We start from the raw sequence: 25467 nt of genomic DNA, 5'->3' as shown, positions 1-25467 counted from the left end.
TCACTCGGCGGCCGCCATCTTGCGAGCTTGCGGTATCATCGGTGCAGGGCACCGTCCTTGATCTCATCGCGGTTCACCGACAAAGAGGCGGACTGGCAGCCCTCAGCGTCGCAGTCATGCCGGCCGGACCCGTGCAGGCGGTGCCCCCACCGCCGCCGGTGGCCACCGAGCCCAAACAGGTACTGCGTTCCCTGCACTTCGACCGGCGGCCGAAGCCTAGGCCCAGGCCCTCCTCTCCGGCGCGGGCGCCTCTCACTTGCACGGGAAGAAGTGGCTGCTTGGAAGGGGGCCTGGAGGGATTGCAAGTCCCAGAAGGCTGCGCGCGTTCGGCGCGGCGCTGCCTTCTAGTAGCCACGCAGCGGTCTACAACGGTGGTTCTCCAAATGTGGTTCGCGACCAGCAGCGTCAGCATCACTTAGGGGTTTATTAGGAATGAGAAAGCTCCACCCCAGACCTTCTAAATAGTAACGTGAATTTTAGCAAGACCCCAGGGTGGTTCATTAAAGTTTGAGAAATACTGGCCCAGCCCACCCCCCGGTCTTTGTGACATTTGGCCCTTCAGCCCCATTGACCGCCTCCGCTCCCTCGGGCTTTGCCCAGTTATTCCGAATTTCCCAAGCTCGGTGATAGATTTTTGAATGTTCACTCGCAGCGGCTGTTCGGTGCTGCTTTTAAGTCAGACATTGTGTCAGGCACCGATGTTAATGAAATGCGTGGACCCAACCTCTGCCTTGGGTTGCTTATGGACTAGTGGAGAGACATGAACATTCAGCATATGTTTACTGCCCAATTACAGCAAGTGATGTGATTCCAGCCAGTCCTTAAGTATTCACAGTCAGCTCGGGTGGAGGTGTATGTACATAAATAATTGCAGGTGTCCTATGCCTTATGTTAGAATACCAGGTACAAAGGATCGGTCATCAGCATCACTTTTGATAGGGGGTGGGGGGAGAGTAAGGGAGGCAAAGCCCTTAGGAACAAAACTATATTACTTTTAGAAAGGCAGGTAAGAGTTTACCAGATAGATGGTTTGGGAAGGGTAATAGTTAAAATTTAGAAAATACTTTCCATAGAAAACAATACATACATATTTATGTAAAATATGTGTCATATTTAATGTGTGAACACTGCTGTGGGTTCAGAATACAGCTGGGGCCTTGACAGGAGGTCCATGCCCTTACATTTACTTAGGTGCCTGCTTCAGCACTTTTCCCATTCACTGGAGAAATAAATGGAAATGCAAGGCAGTAGTGCAGAGACAACAAGGTAGGAACCAGTTAGTAAACAAACAGGTGTGAGTGAGCATAGGGTTGGAGATTGGTAATTGGAAAAGCAATTATGAAGATTCAGATTTTCCCTAGTAGACATTAATGAGAAAAGGATGAGTTTTAAGCTAGATAGTAACATGTTAATGTTTCAGAAACTCAGGCAGGCAAGCAAGGATGTGGAGAAATACTAGAAAGACAAAAGTTGAGTGACTTTATTCAAAAGACGCCGAGGACAGGGCCTAGATTTTGGCAGAGAGATGGGGAAAGCTCGTGTGACAAAGTGATTGAAGTGCAGGCTTTCAGCCACCACTGGTCCTGTCACTTGCGCCATTCCTCAGTTCTGTCATCTGTAAAATGGAGGTGATAAAGCTACTTACCACACAGCATGTAGGGCTAATTAATATGGTAAAATTGCTTAGGAAAATACATGAACCCTACTTTGTGTTTAATATTTGAATGTGCAGACTGAGAGAGGGAGAGGAAGCCCAGTTTCTGAGCTGGATACCTAGTTGCATTCATGAGGAGAGTATTTAGAAATGAATGGCCCAGGAATCAGTGGGATTGAAAGCCTCGTAGTGCATGAGAGTGATCCCAGATAGTTTGGGTAGGATTATTGAGCCCAGAGTTGGTAGGAGAAGTGGAAGCCATGGTTGTGAACATCTGATAAGGACCTGAATACTGTGAAGAGAACCAAAAATAGAATTTAGGGGCTCTTAGAGGGAAGAAGGCAGCAGCAGAAAGGAACAGAGCAGGGAAGAACCTTTTTTCTAAGATGAGAGACTTGACCTTTGTTTACTAAGGGAAGCAGGTGGTGAAGAAAGAATATTGCTACTGATGGGACAAATTATTGCATTCCAGTGGAGTTTCACAAAACATTTTGCATAGACAGTGGTTAGACTGGAATGAATACAGAGGAAAAGGGCATTCAAGGCAAAAGGAGCTGCCAGCAAGGAGTTTCCTGTTTCTTTATTCAGCAAACAATCATTAATTATCTCCTGCCAGGCACATCCCTGGGTATGGGAATACAAGCATGGCTTCTGGATTCTGGAGCTTGGTTTCTCAGAATGTAGTCAGAGCCCTTTTTGCATCTGAACCCCCTTAAACACATGGTGAAAGTGCAGATTTTCTGTGTCACCGAGGCGTTTTAGGTGAGGGAACCAGAGAAGCTGTTTTCTTTAATTGGTTCCCTGAGGTGTCTTGTGCAAACACATTGTAGATTAGGCAACTGCTTTTCTGGAACAGAGGGGCCAGAACCTGAGGCGAGTCTCTGAGAGAGTCTGTAATCGGCGAGTCTCTGAGAGTCTGTACTCGTAGGGGAGTTTTAAAGGTGGGAATCCAGACCCAACCAGCAGCTTGAAAGACTTTATTTCCTTTTCCTGTTTTCACAGCCCCCAGAAGAAGAAGCATCTTCAAAGGAGGATTCTACCCCTTCCAAGCCAGTGGTGGGGATTATTTATCCTCCTCCAGAGGTCAGGAATATCGTTGACAAGACTGCCAGCTTTGTGGCCAGGTAACATAGCTGTTTCACCCATGTGGGACAGAAGCGGATTTTAACATAAAATCTGGGTTTTCAAAGAGAAGAGTTGTCAGCTTAGGCCTGAAGCTACAACATGCCCCTTACGTAAGTCGCAGGCAGCACTAGCATCCCCAGGACACCATGGCAGTGGTAGTGTGTGTCACACCCTGCCAGAGAGTCACCAGAAAACTTTACTTCCATAACAGGCCCACAGAAATGCCTAGATGCCTGTGTCTGAGCTCCTGGCCTGAGGGAGACAGAAGAGGGAGTTAATCATTCTCATTGTGTAAATGCCATATTCCTCAGCCTCAGGTGACCCATCTGCAAAAATGGAATCACTTGCTAGCCCAGGGTTGTTGTGAGGTAATAGGACTGAATGCAGGTTAGGCTCATCCTAACAGGGATCAACTGACTTCTGAGGTGGCCCGGAAATCTATCTTCATTTAGTCCAAGTTCCTCTCTCCCCCATCTGTTTATACATGCTCACACCTCAGTTGGAATCTTCTTGAAAGACAGTTGGTCCCAGAGGTCAAGGTGGCCCCTAGTTTAGGGTGTTTAAATTATTCTTCTGGTCCTCCCTGGTTGCCTAGGGTTTAACTTCACCGCTGTCACCTCTGTGACCTGAGATTGATCCCTGTTCAGGGAGGTGACACATGTACAGCAGACCTCTCCCTTCTTGCCTGCTGCTTCCCTCACCAATGTGTTTCAGTCGATCTGCCTGTTCTATTCCTGACTCTGTCTCTTGTGAATCCTCTCACCTCCCTGAGCCTCTGGCCTGTATCCCAATTCTTCTATACAAAAATAAATAAATCTTAAAAAGATTTAAGTGCAATGGATTAAAGCACAGCAGTATGAAGCTATCCGCAGCCACTGTAGCACGAGTTTGATCCCTGACCCACATGGGGTGGCAGACCTCTCCTGTCTCGCCCCTCAGCAGTGTATTTTAGTCAGTCTGCTGCTCTGCTCCCCACTTTGTCTCTGGTGAATCCTCTCAACCCCAACACCTCTGGTCTACTCCAGTTCTTGTATGCTAAGTAAATAAATCTTTTTTTTTAAAAAGTAAATTAAGTAGGTCCTTAATCGAGCTTGAGCTGCAGTGGCTTGGATAGCATTAACCCGTAGACCCGTTTTAAACTAAATAATGTATTCCTTTAACAGCCACAGGTCACATCCAGCCTATACTTCTCTTTTAAACTTAAGTTAGTTGGAGTTTACACAATAAATCTGGATTTCTGGCTTCTCTTGACAAACTGGACAAACTTCCGTGGAGCCATAGCTACCTTGAGTAGAGTGCTGCCCTGGCTCAGAGGATAAGCTCTCCGGGGACCCAGGCCTTTCTTCCCTGAGGAGCAGTCCCACCACACTACATCACCTCCAAAGAAGCTTCCTCTGGTGGTGTCTTTTGTTGTGTCAAGCTCCATGCAGATTCATCACATCACATTTCAGGGCTGGCCTCAGTAGTGGTTAAAACTGCTCTGTGTGACTGAACTTGACCAATCACAAAGGGTTTGTGTTTATGACAGTTCTGTCTGAGAGCAAGCTCCCCCTTTTCCACAACAGGGTAAAGAGGAAAGCATGTTGGGGCAGGAATCACCACAATCTCACTACCATAGCAGTTTTTACCAGCTGCTTTTATTTTTCCTGTTTCCTTCTGGCCCTTGGCATCCTTTCTCTACATCCTTGGCACACTAGCAGTTACACTTTCACATCCTGCTTTTCCCTCGCCATGTCGCCAGCGTTCTGTGTTGCTCCTCGTCTCCTGGTGCACCATGGGAGGATGCTCGGTGTTGAGGTGATGGGCCCTTTCACTTAGTTGTCTCTATTGTTTCCTTTGAAGTTGTTTCCAACAGCAGAGGAAGCTGTGGGGAAGTCTCTGAGCATTTACTTTGCCTTTTAAATTGTTTCCTTAGAAGAAAATTTGTGGCACAATTCTGGCTGAAGAGCACTTTTATGATTTTAAAAGTATTTTCCCAAGTGATTTTCCAGTAATTTTGTGTCAACCTCTGTTGCTACAGGAATGAATAGGTTCCCTTAAAAAATCTTTATATCCACATCTCTAGATCTGTTTTTGCTACATCTAGATCTGTCATGATGCTTGAAGATGACTTTTTTTATAGGCATGTCTAAAATCTGTGAACTTGGCTTTTGTTTACATTTCAATGAAGGGACAGACCAGCATCTCACTCTGGGATAAAGCAAGCTCTCAGGGACCTCTGCTTTACTTCTGCTCAGTTCACACGTATTGGCTGATGGATTATAACAGTGAAAATTTGCAACCAAGTGTGGATTTCCAAAAGAAGTTTTTTAAAATTTAGGTTAGCTCTTCCCTGGGTTTTTCAGTCAAGAAACGGAAGTGGAAATTACCCTTAAAAAGTCCCACCAGGCCCTCCCTGGTGGCGCAGCGGGTTAAAGCACAGCACTAAGAAGCTAAAGCCACTTCTGCATGAGTTCGATTCCCGCCTGCCCCGGAGGTGACCACATGGTGTGGCAGACCTCTCCTGACCCGCCCGCTGCTCCCCTCAGCAGTGTACTTCGTCGATCTGCCTGTTCTGCTCCCCACTCTGTCTCTGGTGAAGCCTCTCACCCTCCGCATCTCTGGCCTGTACCCCAGTTCTGTATGAATAAATAAATAAATCTTTAAAAAAAAAAAAAAAAAAGTCCCACCAACTGGGTTGAGTCAGAATCATGTCCTTTCCTGCTGAAATGTATTCCTTGTGTTGGAAAATATAATTCCAAAATTAACTTTGCTAATGCACCAGGATAACTTGGAAAGAACTGCCTGCCTTCTTTGTCTTTTAGATCATTCCCAGATGTAGTCAAGTTTTGGCAAGGGGAGGCCGTGATAGAAGAGACAGCCATAGCCCCTTTTTCTAGCTGCTCTTTCTCTGCCCTGGGCGTTTGCTGGGTCTGGTGACCTAGTTTAGTGGTGTTTAGCTGAGTGCTCACCCTCCTCCTTGTGTGTGGTGTGCATTATTCGTGGGACGGGAGGAATGCTTCTCCCCCAGGCCTGCAGTTCTAGTTGCGCTGCTCATTGTGTCGTATTGAGACCTCATGGTGTTAGTCACGCTACGAGTGTGACCAGAACTTGCTGAGGAGCTAGCCTGGGTGTTGATGACCAACACAGTGGCACTGATTGTTATAGCTGATCTCGGGCACACCACTGCCTACCTCCTGCTGGGCATACACGTTGGAGAGAGAGGGGCGACCTGGCTGCGCTCTCCCAGGCTGACCCTCGATGGGCTGGGCATCTCTGAGTTCAGGGCCCTGGTTGGGAATTGCAGTCCCTATAGACAACTCCTGACACACTGGTCCTTTTGACTGGGATAACCTGTTAGCCTTTGTAGGAGTAAGAACCCTTTGCATTTGCAGGCTATGTTTAAAAAAAGGTTAAAAAAAAATAGATTCAGAAAAACTTGGCAACTCCTTTAATCTTCTCAGTACTTCAGGATTAAGAGGGAAGATAGTGTTATCCACGTGTAAAATGGAGGCAAAGAGAAGTTTGGTGGTGTGGCCAGGTAATGTGGATGCAAAACTTGAACATGTCCTTGCCGTGCGACTTCAAAGTTACCACACAGACACAGGTTCTCTACATATGTGCAGCACCTTGGAATGTTATCTGAACTCTTTAAACGTCAGGTTTCTCTAAACAGCATGAGATACATTTTGTCATCATCCTGAGGTTTTCAAAAGTCACACAAGCCCTCTGGATCACCCAACCCTGTTGCCTGAATGTCTCGTTCACAGCAGCGCAGCTCTCGGTTTTACGAGTGCCATCCTGCCTGTGTGGGCCTCACCCAGTAGTGATGAGGTAACATTAGACACTATTTGGACAAAATAGTAATCAGATTGTTTAATTTTTCTTTTCTTTTTCTTTTTTCCCCTCAGTTCTGGTTATGCCCCGGACAGAGCATCACTGTGTCTTTAACACCTCTCTGGCACTTAGTCATCCCCCTTTTTAGCTAAGAACCGGCCTCAGTTTCAGTAAATATTAAGTAATTTTACTTTGTTTACATTGTATTTAATTTTATGACTACCTGTTGTTAGTAAGCCCTTCATCAGTGTTTATAGAAAGGAAATAATAACACACGTAGTTTTGGAATAGCAAAACTGGCAGAGGAGCTGCAGGATTGATGGAGCGCTGGGACGCCTGTGGTAGAGGAGGCCCGGGCAGGCCAAGCAAGGCAGGTGACGCTGGCCTCTGGCACTAGGAGACTCCAGAAGAATCTGTGCTTGCTGAGGGACAGGCTAACCTGCTGATGGGCCGTGACAACAAAGGGTTCGATTGGGCTGTGGTCTGAGTCTAAGCAGATGTTAATTCTTCTTTATTTTAACTCCTAGAAATGGACCTGAATTTGAAGCTAGAATACGACAGAATGAGATCAACAACCCCAAGTTCAACTTCCTGAACCCCAATGACCCTTATCATGCCTACTACCGCCACAAGGTCAGCGAGTTCAAAGAGGGGAAGGCACAGGAGCCCTCGGCCGCCATTCCCAAGGTTATGCAGCAGCAGCAGCAAGCCGCCCAGCAGCAACTACCCCAGAAGGTTGGCGCCCCTCCCTTTGTTTACTTGCCCAGAACCGGGGGGAGGTGAAGAGGATGCACTTCTGCTATTCAGGTCTCTCCTACCCAGGGAGAGGCGTGGGGTTGCCCACCCCATCTTACAAGGCCAACACGAGGCTTTGCAAAGTACTTGCTGGCGGCACTCCCAGCACTGCTCGTTGAGCCTGTGTGCAGTGCGTTAAGGAGCCATGTCTCATTGCTACTTCAAGGAGGCTGCAGAAGGAATCTGGCAGCGTGACCATAAGTATGCATGAGAAATCTGAGGCTTGGGGAAGTATGATTTACTCAAGGGCAGAGTCAGCCCCTACTTTGCCTTGAATATGATATGGGTACATTGTTGTGAGGTGACCAGTGGGCAGTTTTTCTGCCAATCCTTCCCCCTCCCCCCCCGTTTTGCCTTTCTAGGGCCCCTCCATCTGGCTCACTCTCATTCCTCCAGTCCTGTGCTGGTGCATTGACACCTAGGACCTGTAAGGGTTGTCTTTGTGTAGGCCTGGACTGGCCCCTTCACTTTGCTTTACTCCTGAAGCATGTGGTGAAGGCCGCCTCTGTTTTACTGTGGGAGGTAAAGGTTGACGTGGGTTCTAAGCCCTTACATTGCAATTTATTAGTTCTAGGCTCAGGCTACCCATTTCCGTATCTACAGAAAGGGATCACAGTACCTCTTCTGTCCATCTCATAGTTCATCTGGAGGTCAAATGAAGTGATAAGCCTGGAGCTATTCTGTCCAGTAGGGACTTTTATTCACACGTACAGGCCATTGTGTCCTCCAAATCCTTTGGGAAACTCTATTCCTGTTGAATCTTCTGGCCCCTGGTTTTGTCTCTGTTTCAACACAGGAACAGAGATAACAGAGGGCATGAGCTGACTCCAAGCTATTCAGGGAGTTGAGGCCACATTTGTCTTGGAAATACATATTCTTAAATGTTAGGGATCGCACACCACATGCCAGTGGTGTGCACAGAATGTAGAAGCATAGATGCCACCCCAAAGAGGTGTGCTCTCGAGCCCGTAGGCACTGCCTTTGGCCTCACACCCCTCTGTGTCTTAGGTACAAGCCCAGGTGATCCAAGAGACCATTGTGCCCAAGGAGCCCCCTCCAGAGTTTGAATTCATCGCAGACCCCCCATCCATATCGGCCTTCGACCTGGACGTCGTGAAGCTGACTGCTCAGTTTGTAGCCAGGAACGGGCGCCAGTTTTTGACCCAGCTGATGCAGAAAGAGCAGCGCAACTATCAGTTTGACTTCCTCCGCCCACAGCACAGCCTTTTCAACTACTTCACAAAGCTGGTGGAACAGTATACGAAGGTGCCAGGGCCAGGCGGGCTGGGGTGCGGGCCAGTGAAGGAAGGTACTGCACTGTATGCACTCTGCACTGTCTCTCAGGATACTGCACATGTCAGAAATTCCAGTTCCTTGTAAAACCTTGATTTCTATTCAGTCATTCCTTTTAAGTGCAACATAAACTGCTGTTCTAAAGAGAAATGTGTGATTGATCCCTGCACTAGATGAGTGCCCGTTATGTGAAAAGACCAGAGGTGTTAGCTGTTTTTAAACATACTTCAATTTTCGTAGCCTTGCACAGGGCCTGAGAAGAAGCAAAGTCTTAACTGTTGCCTTTCATTACCTAATTGTTTCCTTACAAGACCCCATGAGGGAAATGTTTCACCCCCATCATATAGTAGCAGAAACAGGTTTAGAAAGGCGAGGTCACTTAACTCGTAGTCTCTCGGCTTGTGAATGACTGTGCTAAGATAGAAACCAAGTCAGAAATAATTTAATAGGAAGTGGGAAACAATTTAACTGAAGTTTGCCAATGTTTATGGAGTTCATAGATGTGTAGCATCTTATATAACCCCTAATAATCTATAATGTAGCTGCTGTTAGACTTTACCGATGAGGCAGCTGAGACTCAGAGAGGTTCATTTGGCCAGCTAGGAGGTCTCAGAGCTGCAGCTGGGCAGTTGTATCCAGGCCTTAAGATTTCAATTATCCTATATGATTACAATCAAGAATCTGAACTGGTTTAAAAATAATCATATTTTTAACTTATTGCGAAGTACACTGGTGTAGATTTATCTAGGGCACTTTTTTTTAGTACACATGTAGTGAGGTGGGCTTTCCTTTTTAGTGGCATAACTAGAAACAATGTTAAAGACCTGATTTGAAAGCACTCAGTTTCTTTTGAGGCAATTATTGTTAGTATATAACTAGAAAGAATTGTAAAAATGTGTGTTTAGAGAACCACCAAATCCAGAAACTGGTAGAGTAGTAGAACAACAAACATTGAAGTTTCAAGGTTTGCTGTAATTACATAGATCGACTTAAGGCGGGTTCTGGTTTAATTACCGCAGTGGACTGCTTCCAGGGTCAAAGGTAGCCAGAACCCTTTTTATTCTGTTACGTCCTGTTCTTTCCCCCTCTAAACTTTGGTATTAACATTTAGGACTCTTAACCTGAGGGCCCAGAGTCTGTCTCCAGCCATGTGGAGCTCAAGGCGTAGAGAGATTCCTGAGATAGAATTACAGGGGCTTGCGGTGGGCAGTCACACTATTAGGGCAGTTGGAATGACTTTTGAACAAAGCCAGTGTTCATTCAGCAAAGGTACATTGAGTGTCAGATAGTATTCCAGTGTTAGAGATACGATACTGGACAACAAACACAAATCCCCATCTTCTGGAGTTTCTAATCTAGTTAAGGGTAGATAAGCACAATGTCAGATAAGCACAATGTCAGTCTGTACCAGATGATGAAAAATAGAGAAAAAGAAAGGAGGGGCCCTCCCTCGTAGTGCAACTGGTTGGAGCACAGAGCTATGAGTCTGTCCTCAGTCACTGCAGGATGAGTTCGATCCCCGGCCAGGAAGGTGGCCCACATGGTGTGGCCTGCCCGCTGCTCCTCTCAGCGGTGTATGTCATGTGATCGGCCTGTTCTGCCCCACTCTGTCTTTGGTGAATCCCCTCACCCCCACACCTCTGGTTTGTACCCCAGCTCCTGTATGCATCAATCAATCAGTCAAAAAAAAAAAAGGAGGATGGAAATCTAGAGAAATGGGCTGACTAGTGTAAGCAGGGTGGTCAGGGGAGACCTAGTAGCATCACGGGATAAAAGTAGATGAAAAGCAGACTGATACTGTGCTCATCGGTTTTCCATACTTTCCTGCTCATTCTTACAGAAGCCTTTTCAGTTGTCAGTACCAACGTTAAGTAGTGGTGTCATCATTTTATAGCAGGAAGACTAAGTGACAGAGGTGAATGACTTGCCCAAAGCCATGCAGCCAGTGGCCATGGCAGTAGGACCAGTTCCCGTACTTGCCTTCTGTACCTTCCGCAGACCCAGGAAGACTGCCTCTTCGACCTCTGTTGTGCTGCACTGACTGATGCTTTGACTCATCTGTGTTTCAGATCTTGATTCCACCCAAAGGTCTATTTACAAAACTCAAGAAAGAGGCTGAGAACCCCCGAGAAGTTTTGGACCAGGTGAATGGATTTTCTTGTAAACATTTACGTAGGGTACAGGTTACACTCTGTGGGTTCTTTCCTGTGTTTGGAAATATTCCTGAGGCAGTGCCTTACCACGTTCTAGACTTAGGGGCAGCGGAGAGAAGGCCTTGTGGCTACAAGCTGGAGAGACCTGGACTCTGCTCCCACTAGTTTCTGCTTTGGGCTCCATTAAGCCACCTGTTCTTAGTTTCTCTGGTGGCAGGTGCCTTTTGAAGTTGCAGGTTTCCAGAGGGCAAAGAGAAGGCTTACCAGTGCCTTGTGAAGCCTCTTCCCCTCGGCCTTTCAGCCTGCTGCTCCTTATGTGGGCACTCAGTTGTTACACAGACTTCCTGGGAGGAGACTTTGTTACTCTGAGTTCAGAGTACTTTGCCAACTCAAGTAGAAAACTGAGGTTATAACAAATGGCTGACCTTGGGGCCCAGACAGAAGATTGCTGTGGCGTTTCAAATTTCATCTTGTCTAAACTCAGCCTGGGTGAAACCAATGCTGATACTATCTGGTTTACTCTAGGAAGTTCTTGTGGGTAGAGCAACCTGTTTTGAAGGAGATACTGGCTTTGGTGAAAGCTGGGGGTGACAGCGTTATTGTGAGCAGATCCCGACTCAGCTCAGTACCGGTCTGTTTGCCTCCCTTCAGGTGTGTTACCGTGTGGAGTGGGCCAAGTTCCAGGAGCGTGAGAGGAAGAAAGAAGAGGAGGAGAAGGAGAAGGAGCGGGTAGCTTATGCACAGATTGACTGGCACGATTTTGTGGTGGTGGAAACAGTAGACTTCCAACCCAGTGAGCAAGGTAGGTCTATAAAGAAGGGACTCTAGGTGGGGGCCAGGAGTTTGGAGCTATCCCGGAGACCTCATCCAGGAGGAGCAGAATCCCTCAGAGGATTCATCAGTGTCTGGTTCATTTCTGCCCCCCAGAAGACTTCAGGCTCTACCATATTGCCCCAGTTAAGCCCAATTCAGCAAATATTTACTGTGCCAGACCTGGGTGGACCTCTGGATAAAGCAGCAAAATCGGGCAGCCCCAGCCATTGGAAAGGTCACGGTCGGAGAGTGAGAGTAGAGGGGTCTTCAGTGAGTACTGCCTTTGGAGCTTGCCTTCTGACTCTGGCTCACCCTCTGCCAGGGAACTTCCCACCTCCCACCACCCCGGAGGAGCTGGGTGCCCGGATCCTCATTCAAGAACGCTATGAGAAGTTTGGGGAGAGTGAGGAGGTTGAGATGGAGGTTGAATCTGATGAGGAGGATGAAAAACAGGAGAAGACAGAGGAAACTCCTTCCCAGCTGGACCAGGACACCCAAGTGCAAGACATGGATGAGGTATATCTGTGGGAGGAGGGCCTTTGTGACGGCCATTTCCTCCAGAGCCCAAGTAGCTGGGAGTGTCTGATGGAGCCCTGGGGCCCAGCACCCTGGTGAGCCTGGGAAGGAAGTGTGGGCTGTGGATAGGCTCTCCTCGCTGTGTGGCTGCCCAGGCCCAGCTAGCACAGAGCCTCTTTCCAGCTCAGACAACAGAGAATCATTCACAAACAAGGATCTGAAAGCTGTGTGGGCAGGCCATATGCTGTGGCCTCCTGCTTTGCCTAAAGGCTCTCCCCGCCATCACCCCCATACTAGCTCTCACTTGGGAAACTCCCTCCATCTCGTGGTTTGGTGCATTTGAGCTTGGGCTCAAATGATCAGCAGTCCCCAGAGTTTTTCTAACTGTAGCCGGTGTGCCTGGGCCACCTCTGCCCGCATTGAGCCATGCCCTCAAAGCAGACTGAGTCTCCAGAGCCAAGCTGCTCTCCTCCCCTTGGAAAGAATTTGTGTGCAGCCTGAGAAGAAAGGGCCCCAGTGTCTGTGGGAATTGACTTTTTCTCTCCCTCCCAGCATTGCTTGGTGAGCGACTACCATTGAGTGCTGGCTTACCCCTCACACCCCACCCCAGCATGTTAAGTGCCCTTGGCCTCCCGGGACCGCCTGGTGCCAGCTGTTGGAAATGCCTGGGTGGAGCATTAGCACCACAGCCCCAGAACTCCCATTCATGTTGTGAGGAAGCAGCTTGGCTGGCTGCCGGCTGGCCTCGGCCGCCCTGGAAGGCCGAGCACATGCACTCTGGCAGGAACCTAAGGCTTCTTGCCACCCTGCAGGCCAACAGCTTTCAGCTTCAGCTTCAGGGAGGTGGCTTCTCAGCTTCCCTCTTGAATTGGACTCTGTTTTACTTTTCAGGGTTCTGATGATGAAGAAGAAGGGCAGAAAGTGCCCCCACCCCCAGAGACACCCATGCCTCCACCTCTGCCCCCAACTCCAGACCAGGTCATTGTTCGGAAAGACTATGACCCTAAGGGTAAGGCCTGCTGTTCTGCTCTTGTGTGTTTTCACACCTGTCCATCTAGAACCGCTTGAGGTGGCCTTTTATCAAAGCCTTGATGACCTGTCTTTGGTCATCTTTGGTCATCTCTTGTAACCTGGCAACAGTGTTAGGTACAGCATGACACTGAATGAATATATCTGGCTGTCTTAACCCAGATTACCACCAAGTGTTCTCACTTAAACATCTATTTTCTTTTAGCTTCCAAACCCCTGCCTCCAGCCCCTGCTCCAGATGAGTATCTTGTGTCCCCCATCACGGGGGAGAAGATCCCTGCTAGCAAAATGCAGGAACACATGCGCATTGGGCTTCTGGACCCTCGGTGGTTGGAGCAGCGAGATCGCTCCATTCGAGAGAAGCAGAGCGATGATGAGGTGTATGCACCAGGTGAGGTGGGGCTTTCCCACTCAGTCCATGCCTTTCTCTGACTCGTTCCTGACTGACTTAGGCCCATGGAAATCTCCAGGTTAGAGTTAAATTACTTTAAACAGACAGCAAACTTGAGGCTTTTAAGGGTAGGTGCAGCCTAGTATGTTGCAAAAGATCTCTCCGTTTCTAGGTGGGCACCTGATTGGCTGGCATGTGCCTGCTGACATCTCAATAGTGAGATCTGGTTATAGCTGGGAAGGATGCTCATTCTGGGGGCTGTCTTAGAATGAACGGCCCTGGTCATTTAGAAATGAAATAAGGTGGTTTTGTGACAGCTGTGTGAAAAGCAGCACCATAGAAGGAAGCTGCCCCCGAGGCAGGAGACCAGACTCTTAGTCGTGTCTCTGCTGCTTGCCACTTGTGCGGCCCCGTCCTCCCAGTTGCCTTTCCGGTCACTGCCTTTATAAGTTACGGGGTTGAACAAGCTCCGGCTTGCGGGCTTAGTGCTGCTGGTTGGCACCTTGCTGAAGCTTAGACTGGAGTGCGGTGTTGAGGTTCATGCTCAGCCTCGTCCTGTGGCATAAGCCTTTACCATGCACACCGGGAAAACTGCTTTGTTGGAGGGACACCTCATTTAGTTTCCTTTTCTGTCCCTGGCCTCTGTTCTGTGACTGTGTCCAGGTCTGGATATTGAGAGCAGCTTGAAACAGTTGGCCGAGCGGCGTACCGATATCTTTGGTGTAGAAGAAACAGCCATTGGTAAGAAGATTGGCGAGGAAGAGATTCAAAAGCCAGAGGAAAAGGTGCAGTTCACATGAATCCCTTTGCCTTCCCTGCCCTCACACTCCCATATTGAGCTCAGTCCAGGAGCTCTGATAAGCAATGACTTCGTTTTCCCTTGCAGGTGACCTGGGATGGCCATTCTGGCAGTATGGCCCGGACCCAGCAGGCTGCACAGGCCAATATCACCCTACAGGAGCAGATCGAGGCCATCCACAAGGCCAAGGGTCTAGTGCCAGAAGATGACACCAAGGAGAAGATTGGGCCTAGCAAACCCAATGAAATCCCCCAGCAACCACCACCTCCGTCTTCAGCTACCAACATTCCCAGCTCAGCCCCACCTATTACCTCTGTGCCCCGGCCACCTGCGGTGAGCTGGCAGCTGTCTTATGACTGAATTTTTAGAGCTTGGTTCTTGAAGCAGGACTCCCTTGGCAACTGCTTTATAGTGGGGTTTGAGTGTTGAGTGTCAAGTTGAAAGAGAAAGGACCCTTTTAATGCAAGTGGCACTCGCTAGCCTTATCTTCCAGTTGTGTGGGCAGATTGGAACAGGGAGGGAGGCAAGTGGCACTGTGAGAGCAGGGTTGGGGCAGAGAAGGCCTACTGGACTTAATGGGTCTTTGAGGACTGCTGGCCTGCTTCCAGGAGGCTGAATTGAGGTCAGCCTCTTCCTGTGGCTATCAGTGTTTGTCACTTGTAACTGATTGAGTCCCAGGCAGAAAGAGTATTGTCCTGGGTGTCTCTCAGTGCATTTCCTGTCAGAGCCCACCATGAGGCCATGGTCTTTCAACCCCCGGGGTAAGTTGGAGTTGTCCAGCCCTTAGCCTGAGGTGGCTAGTTGCCAGCTGTGTGTACCCTTGAAGTTCAGCCTTGGCTTCCTCTGATCTGTGGGCCTCTCCTTCCCCACCCCTCCCTGCAGATGCCGCCTCCCGTTCGCACTACGGTTGTGTCTGCGGTACCTGTCATGCCTCGGCCTCCAATGGCATCTGTCGTCCGACTGCCCCCTGGCTCGGTGATCGCCCCCATGCCACCCATCATCCATGCACCCAGGATCAACGTGGTGCCCATGCCTCCCTCAGCTCCTCCTATCATGGCACCCCGTCCACCCCCCATGATTGTGCCAACAGGTCAGTGCCTCTCATGTTGCTTGCTGCGTCATTAGGTGAGGGACTGCAGGCCAAGCACTGCACAGAACAGTGACTGATGGTGCTATCCACCGTTTGTTTCAGCTGGGGTCATCCCAGAGGAAATCCTTAGCTTCCCCATGTGTGAAATTCCTGAATGGAGAACTGGAGAGCCAGAACTCTTGGGGAAAGGAGAGACTGATGTGGCCCTGGACAGGTTAGCCCTGGACACCTAGGGTCTGTATGCCCCCAGAGGGGTCAGGCCCTGGGCAGGTGCAGAGGCCTGGCAGTCTGCTGGTTCCAGACCCATCAATCAGTCCTGCCCCTCCTGCAGTCCCTGCTGCCCAGTATGGACAGCCTGCCAGGGAACCTGATGCATGCCAGACTATGCAAGGAATGGCACTTTACACCTCTGGCCGGAGACAGGAATCCTTCGCAGTCTCTCACTTCTCACCAGCCTCAGGTCCTGGGCCCCTTCAAACGAACTGCTTCCTCTGTCCTTGCAGCCTTTGTACCTGCTCCTCCTGTGGCACCTGTCCCAGCTCCAGCCCCAATGCCTCCTGTTCACCCCCCGCCTCCCATGGAGGATGAGCCTACCTCCAAGAAACTAAAGACAGAGGACAGTCTCATGCCTGAGGAGGAGTTTCTACGTAGAAACAAGGTATCTCGTCCCAGAGTGCTGGCTGTGGCCTGGAGTGTCTAGTTGGGGTGGGTTCGGGTCCTGCCCCAGTCTCACACTGCTGGGCTACCCTATTTCCAGGTTTTGATTTGTGGGCCTCAGTTAGTCAGTGGAGGCCTGTGAGGGCATTCATGCACCCACTAGATGTGGGGTCACAAGTTAGAGCGGCAGAAGTATTGGTGGTCCCTGTGGTGTGAACTGTTGCTGTGGAGTCCAGCAGGGAGACTCAGCTGCTCAGGCAGCAGCACTTGGGTGAGAAAGGAGCCCCGGGCACCTGAGGAAATCTTGGTGCAGTCTTAATATCTTTGCGGCCTTATCTGTGGGGATTAGATTTGTGCCTGTGGGGATCCTGTCGGGGTGCTAGAATTGAGGAAAGAACCTCAGCACTGCTGGAGCTCAGAAGGCACCAGTCAGGAGACAGAAACAGACCTAGCCCTATTACCCCAGGGCATTTGACCAAGCCTTTTGTTGTTTTGCCTTTTTTTCCTTTTTATTGTTTCCATTTCTCTAGCACCCACATACTAAGCGCCAGAGTAGAGCCACACAGATACAGGCGCTTGTCCATTTAATGCTCACAGCAGTACTGCTCAGCGGTTGTGCTGGGTCACATTTCAGACGTGGTATTAAGGCTCAGGAAGACTTAGAGTTGATAATCCAGGTCTTCTGACCTCACAGTTCATATGCTTTTCTGCTGTAACGTGTCTGGGATTTGTAAAGCATTTTCGTGTTACTTTTTTGGTTCTAGAGTCACTAGGGACAGGGCAGGAATCATTTTAAAGGAGAGAACCACAAGTGGTCAGTAGTGAATCTGGGGGCAGAATTCAGGAGTCCAGATAGACAGATGACACCGTGTGGACTGGCTCCGGGACAGTAGAGCTTGGGTTCACATTGATGCAGAGCTCCCTGGGCATAATGACCACCTCCTCTTTTCCAGGGTCCAGTGTCTATCAAAGTCCAGGTGCCCAACATGCAGGATAAGACAGAATGGAAACTGAATGGGCAGGTGCTGGTCTTCACTCTTCCACTCACAGACCAGGTATGAGTTGCTGCTGCCAGCTGGCATCTGGTGCAGGGGAACCATGGAGTCAGGAATAGCTTCCTCCAGTTGGCGTTAGCAAGGGCATGAATGACCTCTCCTTGATCTCACAGGTCTCTGTCATCAAGGTGAAGATTCATGAGGCTACAGGCATGCCTGCAGGGAAACAGAAGCTGCAGTATGAGGTGAGCCAGGGAGCCCATGGTCTTGAGCTTTGGGCCCCAAAGCTTTTGTCATCTCAGAAGCTAAATTCACTATGGAAATACAGAAGTGGGGAGGAGTGGGTGTCGCCTTCTGAATTGTCCCACAAGTGATGAGGCTGGCTGAGAGCTCCCGGGCAGGTTAGCCTGACAGGGTGAGCTCTGACGGGCTCATAATGGAGTTCACAAAATTCTGCCTTGACAACTGGAGTCAAGAACTAGTGGTCGAGTGGGTTTCTGGCCCTGTGGGGAGCCACCCCCTCGTATGGTCTCATATAGCCCGATTCCATGTGTGGAAATGGAGGTAAGAATCCAGCTCAGCCTAATTCCCACCAGGTTGCACAAACTGTTGTGTTCTCCTTCTTGGAACTCCTGTAGAGCCCCACTCTGACCCTGTTTCCTTTTCTATGAAATGAAGCTATTGAACTCTGTGATCTTTAAATCTCTAAAGGTCTGTGATTTGGCTTCAGAATTCCATGGGGTTGGTTAGGACCAGCTTCTTGGGGAGATAATCTTTGAGCCAAGTGTTTAAAAAGGAGAAGAACTTGGTTGGTGGGAGGGAAAATGAAATGTGGGAGGAGCCAGAGATTTCTGGTCCCCCTAGGCTTTATCCCTGACCTTTCCACAAGTTCTTGTGCTTGCTCAGTTCAAGGGTGAACAGACATTGGGAGTGATGAGGCTGCACAGTGTGCTCATAGCCAGGCTGCCTCTTGCTGAGATGCACTGTCTGTTTTCCAGGGCATCTTCATCAAGGATTCCAACTCACTGGCCTACTACAATATGGCGAATGGCGCCATCATCCACCTGGCCCTCAAGGAGAGAGGCGGGAGGAAGAAGTAGAGAAAAACCAACTGTCAGGTCCTGGCCGCTGCCATTTTTCCTCTGCTGCCCCCCATTTCCTTTCCCAGACCCAGAAGCCCCTGCCTGTATACTTGTCCTCTTACTGAGTTTGGAAATCCACATTGTCCTGCAGTTCCTTCCCCTGACTCTCTTCCTGCATTGATAAAGTGACAGGGCTTTCTAAGCCTTTTCTTCCCATTTGTCTCTGGAATATGTTTGTTGTAAGGGTCTTGATTTGAGGGGTTTGTTTCTTTGGGCAGCCCACAAGGAAGAGTGAGCCCATGGAGGTCATGCTGGATAGTGCCATAGTGCTAGGTGGCACTTGGTTGACAGAATGTGGTGGTGATGGTCATTTGTCATTTGTATCTTGCCTTGGGCTAATAAATCTCATGGTTTCTTTTTTTGTGAAATTGATGTCAAGGTTTATCCTTTGGCCCCGTCTAGACCCTAGGCCCTGAAGACATGGCACACTGCCTTGTGACACCTCTTCAGCTCTGAGGAATTATGGGGCTTTTAGCTAAATTCTTGGCACCATTAAATTTTTGAGGAATCTTAGAATCTTCTTCCCTAAAATAATTTTTTTAAGATTTGTGTTTATAATGCCCATTATAAGTCATTTGGACCTTCCAGAGTTATAGCTGCCACATTTAAGGAGATGTCTTCAACAGTCATGACCAGAATTCAAGAACAGGTGAGATGCAGTTCCAGCACCAGGGCAGCCAAGGGACACAAACATGAGACTCAGAGAGTGGTTTCCTACAGGCCTGGAGTCGCCCATCACCTGACTGGCTCTGTGGGTTGCAGGTTGCATACTCTGTGGATACAGTAATGATGAGGTATTTTAAGAAAAGAAAAAAAATTTTTTTTTTAAATTTTCTTAGATTTATTTATGCATACAAGAACCGGGGTATAGGCCAGAGGTGTTGGGGGTGGGGTGGGTGAGAGGATTCACCAGAGACAGTGTAGGGAGCAGAACAGGTAGTTCGACTAAAATTGCTGAGGGGAATAGTGGGTAAGACAGGAGGGGTCTGCTGCACCATGATCCCTGGCCGGGGATCAACTCGGGTTTTGGTGGCTGCCAATATTTCATGGTGCTGCCCTTTAACCCGATGCACCATTAGGGAGAGCCCAGTATTCTTACTTTAAAAATACTTAATTGTGCGGCCCTCCCTGGTGGCGCAGCGGGTTAAAGCACAGCACTGAGAAGCCAACGCCACTTCTGCATAAGTTCGATTCCCGCCTGCCCCGGAGGTGACCACATGGCGTGGCAGACCTCTCCTGACCCGCCCGCTGCTCCCCTCAGCAGTGTACTTCGTCGATCTGCCTGTTCTGTTCCCCACTCTGTCTCTGGTGAAGCCTCTCGCCACCCCTGAGCCTCTGGCCTGTACTCCAGTTCTGTATGAACAAATAAATAAATCTTAAAAAAAAAAAAATACTTAATTGTACCAATGACTTAGCTGTTCAAAGGGCTATAAAATTTAATTTGCTCCTTGTGTTAGGCGCTTTATCAGTCTTAACTCATGTAGCCTTCATGTGAAATTCCTGTTTTACACATAGAGGCACAGAGGGGGTGAGTTGCTTGCCTATAGTCATGCAGTAAGGTGATGAATAAAAAGTGTGTGCAAAACATTTGTCACCATCTTTGTACCCCTAGGAAGGGCCAGGCCTCCGTGCTTATTTTTAGAGTTGTCTTCACAAGAAGACAAGTGCTGCTGTGGGTGTTTGGAGGGGGAAGGTGAGAGCCTGATGGTAGCTCTTACAAACCTAAAGCTGATTTCATTTTGAAGATCTCAGATGTATTTATCCCCTAAAAATTTCCTGTGCCCTTTCTTTGTAGTCCTTCACTTTGCTCTTCTACTTACTTCATGAGGTCATTTCTAGGCTCAGAGGAATGAGGTCGTTCTCAAGATGACAAAACCAGTACTCTAGTCGTCCTAACCCTTTTTTCCCTCAGCCAAGCTCAAAGCTGCTAACTCCAGACCGAGGTAGTACACACAGACCCCTGTGATGCCAGCTGTTGTCTCCATTATAAACTGCTGGATCTCTCACATCTTAAGCTTGGTCTGTGGGATGCTATTCTTCACCCCATGTGACATTTGTGCCACAGCAGGAATTTGGCTTCCTGAGGTGTCTCCATGGTGCAGGTACAGAAAGTGAGCAAACTGCCGGTTGCTTCTCCGTGGGCGGACTGAAAATCCCTCTGAACACTACCTGGGCATCATGCCAAAAGGGCCAGGAGATGTGAGGGAGTCCCACACTCTGAGCTTCCCTTTCTTGCTGGGACTGGCTCTGGGGGTAGGGGCAGGTTGTGGTGTCAGGGTACTCCCCTCCACAGGCTGGCATATCCTGTAGAGCCTCTGTGACTTCAGGCCAGGAATGCCACTGGGCGGAATGTGAGTGAATGGGTCCTTTGAGCCGTGCTCTCGGGCCCGGGCCCAGTTTCCCGGAGCTCCTGAATGAGCATCTGTCTTGACTGCGGTGTTGCAGAATGCCCATTGGCGAGGCAGCCTTGTCACCATCAGTGGCTGCAGACCTCGCTTATGACCCGGCACTTTGCTCTTCTTGCTTAGGGCCCGAAGCATACAGGCAGTGCCTTGGTGTTTACAGAGCTGCTTGCACAGCTTTTTGACCCTTACTTCAGTCACCACTGTTTATAGATGAGGTGGGATACCCAACGTCACAGAATTGGTGAGGAGACCAATAAAATGTAGACCTGTTTTGCTTCTTAAAATGATATATTAGAGAACATACAGAAAAGTTTTTATTAGATTCTGTTAGAGTATATTTTAAAGTGGTAATTGTTATATAGCAATCCTTTATGTAACCCTTAATTTATCTTTGTAATTCAGAAATTAAAAAGGCAAAATACAATATAGCTCATGTCTACAGACAGTATATAAGATTTTTAGAAGTGTACTTTTTAAAATTTTTTAAAGTAAGTCAATATAATATCTCAAAGTTAAATATTAACTACCTGATTTGGGGATTTGTTTTTAACTGTCATTTTTTATTAACATAAGCAAATTCTAGGAGTTGTAGAATCCATGAAGCAGGACAAAATACACACTTATTACTTATAATTACAGAAATATTACTGTTGACCAAGTACAACCAAGCCAATCATTATTCCCTGTTGAGGTTGTGGTGATTAGTGTATACCTACGTCCTGGTCTAGAGATGATACATAGGGAATCAGCTGTCTCACCATTGAGCAGAAGCTACCAGAAGAGTCATCTGTTGTGTGGATGTGTGAAGGGAAGATGTGAGACTGCAGCTGTTGCCATGAGAGACTAGCTTGAGGATGAAGCAACCACAGGAAGGAGAACAGAAAAAGAAAAAGACCTACAGCTCCAATGATAGCTTAGACTGAGAGCTCTGGGTCAAATTGTTCCTGAAATTTTAGCCTATGAATTTTTTTAAGCTATGGAACCCACAAAATGGGTTGAACCCATTTGAATTTTATTTTCTGTTGGACCAAAAGATTCTTAACTTACCCTCAGTGTTGGGGTAAAGAAACTTTATAGTTTGCCACTCTTCCTAGGCTGCTGGGCACCAGCTGTCTACCTCCTGAACCTCAGCTCTGCTTTCATTACAAATAAAGATTATCACATCGGACATCTGCCCATGAACAGCGCTAACAGCTTTCTTTAGCACATGCAAGCTGCGTCTTCCAGGATTCGGGAAAAGAAGTAATACTAGACCGTGCATAAACACCTTGACCAAACTCTTGGGAACGACCCCAGTCAGATCAGACTCCAGGTTAATGCATTTTTTATTTTAATTTGCATAGTAGGTGAGTGTTGCTCTTTTATGCTTGAATAACAGAGGCATAGAGAGGGTCTAGTCACACAGATGTGAAAAGAATGTGTGCAGAACTTCACAATCCTTGCATTCCTTTAGCTCTGGCCAGGCATCTCATCTTCTAAAGAAATCTGCAGCATCTGGTCTCCCAGGATGTTTCACAGCATTGCCAAAGGCCTATTTTGTACTCCAGTGAACCACGATTTTGCACGGCATTCCTTTGTGTCATTCATTCCTCCCTTGTCTTATGTTTCTAGTCTAACCACATATGTGTGTGTGGTGTGTGTGTGTGTGTGTGTTTAACTTTATTCCTCCTCAAGACATTTTTCTTAAAGAATATGGGTTTGTTTGTTTTTTTTGAAGATTTATTTATGCAGAACTTGGTCACAGGTGAGAGGTGCATGGGCAGTCAAAGGATTCACCAGACAGAGCGGGGAGCAGAACAGGCAGATGGACAAAGTACACTTATGAGGGGAGCAGTGGGCCGGTCAGGAGAGGTCAGCTGCGCCATGTGGGTCACCGCCCGGCCTGGGGATAGAACTCTCACTGAAGTAACTGTGTCACTCGCAGTGCTGCACTCTAACCCGTTATGCCACCAAGGAGGGCCCTCTGTAGGATGTGATTTTTAAAGATTATGTATACAAGAACTGGTGTGTAGGTCAGAGGTGCAGAGGTAAGAGGATTCACTAGAGACAGAGTGGGGAGTAGAACAGGCAGGTTGAAATCCACTGCTGAGGGGAGCAGTTGACAGGAGAGATCTGCTACACCAAGTGGGTCAGCTCCTTGGCTGGGGATTAAACTCTTGATGCAGTGGCTGCAGATAGCTTCATAGTGCTGTGTTTAACCCCTTGCACTACCAGGGCTCCTCATGAGCTTCATCTCTTGTTCACTAGAATGATGTCTGGCCCCTTAGAGGTATATCAAGTAAGTTAAAGAGTTCTGGAACTTGAGCTACTCCAGGAAGCAACTTTGCTGTCTACTGTAGACAATAATTGACAATAGAGCTTACTGACTCTTATTAAAGTAATTACTTTTTTTGAAGTGGGTAATGATGTTCTGAAAGGTTAAGCAAGTTTGCACAAAAACATCCAACTTAAGAAGCAGTCTCCCAAGCTATGTTCCATTGTTTAAATTAGGTAATACCTCTCCACACCAACCCTGGGGTACAGCTATAGGCTGTGATGGGAAATACTCAAGACTAATGAGTTTATAGGTGCTTTGTAAACTGTAAATGTCACCATTCCTAGCTACCATTCATTGGGTATCTCTGTGCCACATGCTTAGTGCATATTATCACACTAAAGTCAACAACTTCCGAGACCTGTCAGTATTTTCATTTTTGCAGATGGAGAAATGGACTGAGAGAAGTGATTTGGTCAAAATCAGTGGAAATCAACAGGTATCTGAATCCTGGTGGTCTCATGTAAATAAGAAACTGGGGTGTCACGCCTTAATTGAGAAACAGTTATTTACTCAAGGATGGATGCTTGGGTGCCTTTATCCCCCTACTTCAGATATCCCTGGGGTGCACATTATTATACACCTGTCCTTACAGACCTGAGAATGGGTCTGGGAATATGATAGGACTAGAATTAGGGATTCAAAAGGATTATGAAAATTTTACCAGACTTGGACTCTCATGCCTGCTTCAGTTGTGCTGACTCCTTTCTCTTCTCTATGGTAGGCCCTCACCTCCACAAGTGGCTCATTGTGCCTCTCCTGGGAGCTAGCACAGAGTCCACCACTCTGAAACCACTGGGGAGGAGCAGCATCTTTTCAGGCTGAGGGTTTAAGATCAAATTAGCCTGTGTTCACTCCCATTCTGCCATGGAAAACTAGAAACCAATGGAATATGGAGACAGCAGAGATGTTTTCAAGAATGTGGGCCACACGGTGCCAAGGAAATGACGGGTGACATCACTCACCTATTGGGGCTTGTCTCAGGCCTGGCTTTCCCAGTTTATGCCCTACTCTGTACCTGTCTTCTGCACAGGTCTGTAGGGGAGTGTTATATAGCAAGATATATGTAACCATAAAATTTTGGACCTAAATGTGCTGTTGTGGCTTCAAGAGTGGGTGATTCCTGGGGTTATAAGGAGCTTAGTCTAGATAAATATGGTCGGCCCATACCCCCCAATATAAGCTGTTGTTAAGAGCTAGGTTCAAACTCTTAGCTGTGGGATCTTAGGTAGCTGACTTTACCTTCCTACACCTCAGTTTCCTTCACTCTAGACTAGGGCTAGTAGTATCTCCTAGCCTAAAGACTATAAAGTGGTGTTACCAACTAGGGAAACTTTGCCAGTTCCTCAAAAGTTTAAACAGCATATGATCTAGCAATTCCCACTGCTAGGTCTCTAGGTACCCAAGAGAAGCAAAGATACATGTCAACACAAAAAGTTGTATTCAAATATTTGTTCATTATTAGCCCAAGAATAGAAGCAACTCAAGTGACCATCACTGAAGATTATAAACATCCATGTAATGGGATATTGTCATAAAAAGGGATGATAACATTGCTACTGATACATGCTACCATATGGGTAAACCTTGATAGCATGTTCACTGAAAAGCCAAAGGCAAAAGGTTACACATTGAATGATTCCAATGATATGAAATGTCCAGGAAAGTCAAATATCTCGAGACAAAGTTGACTAGAGGCTGGGAAAGGGCGGTTGGGGAGTGGGGGTTAATGGGAAGGAGTTTACTTTCGGGGTGATGAAATTCTAAAAGTATGGTGATAGTTGCATAACTCTATATGCAAAAAGTCAATGAGTTGTACCCTTTCATAATGTGTTTTTTATGGCATGTTAACTACATCAATAAAGCTATTGAAAAAAAAAAAAAAGATTACACGAGAAAGTAGGTAGAATTTGGGACAGTGGGTGACTCCGGGTCTTTATTCCTGTTAAATTAGGTCTAAGATTTAAAGCCCAGAAGCAGTGAGCAGGGGAAGGGCCGCTGAACTTCTCACACAGTTTGAGCCTTTAACTGAGAGTCCCCGTGTGAACCTATTGGGTCTCCTCAGAGTTCTTCATAAGTTAATGGGTGGACAATACCTACCCCAGCCCCTAGGTTATCTCTGAAAGGGGGGCTCTGAGGCAGATGCGGAATTCCGGCCGCGTCTTTGACTTCTGTCAGCGCCGTACGTACCTTGCGTGACAAATGCGTCTTGCCCCAACCCGGAAAGGCCTCGGAACGCCAGGTGAGCTCGTGATTGGCAGCCCAGGGGCGGGCTCCGTGTGACGGCTGCCCCGCCCCCCCACGTCCAGCCGGTTGGCGCCATCCTGGGGGAGGTGGGCGGACCCCGGGGCCCCCGGCGCCCATTGGGTGTGTGGGGAGCTCCTCGGTGGGCCTAGGGCCCCGCCTCCTGCTCCGAGGCGGCCAATGGGCGCGGCGCGTGGGCGGGGCGTCGGCGGCGGCCGGGCGGCAGGGGAGGCTGA

General features: G+C 48.1%; 1 protein-coding gene across 1 annotated transcript; it reads left to right on the top strand.

The window, feature by feature from the left end:
• Position 1: 1 nt before the first annotated feature.
• Positions 2-19056, top strand: SF3A1 (splicing factor 3a, subunit 1, 120kDa). The gene is made up of 16 exons (XM_004690899.2): positions 2-179; positions 2657-2778; positions 7123-7330; positions 8399-8656; positions 10753-10827; positions 11488-11638; positions 11972-12165; positions 13057-13174; positions 13400-13585; positions 14249-14370; positions 14472-14717; positions 15267-15474; positions 15978-16132; positions 17085-17186; positions 17300-17371; positions 18125-19056. Exons 1-16 carry the CDS (start codon positions 117-119, stop codon positions 18224-18226), a joined length of 2382 nt encoding a protein of 793 aa, XP_004690956.1. The 5' UTR covers positions 2-116; the 3' UTR covers positions 18227-19056.
• Positions 19057-25467: the final 6411 nt, after the last annotated feature.

Source organism: Condylura cristata, unplaced genomic scaffold, assembly GCF_000260355.1.
Source record: "Condylura cristata isolate star-nosed mole 26May11 unplaced genomic scaffold, ConCri1.0 scaffold00029, whole genome shotgun sequence".
Lineage (NCBI taxonomy): Eukaryota > Metazoa > Chordata > Mammalia > Eulipotyphla > Talpidae > Condylura > Condylura cristata.
This window is presented reverse-complemented; position numbering and strand designations above follow the sequence as displayed.

Bases quoted from the DNA above. Each gene is read 5' to 3' on its own strand.
- SF3A1 (XM_004690899.2), top strand. From the start codon at position 117: ATGCCGGCCGGACCCGTGCAGGCGGTGCCCCCACCGCCGCCGGTGGCC. The intron at 10,828-11,487 runs GTGAATGGATTT...GCCTCCCTTCAG, and splicing joins CCCGAGAAGTTTTGGACCAG to GTGTGTTACCGTGTGGAGTG. The intron at 14,371-14,471 runs GTGCAGTTCACA...TTTCCCTTGCAG, and splicing joins TTCAAAAGCCAGAGGAAAAG to GTGACCTGGGATGGCCATTC.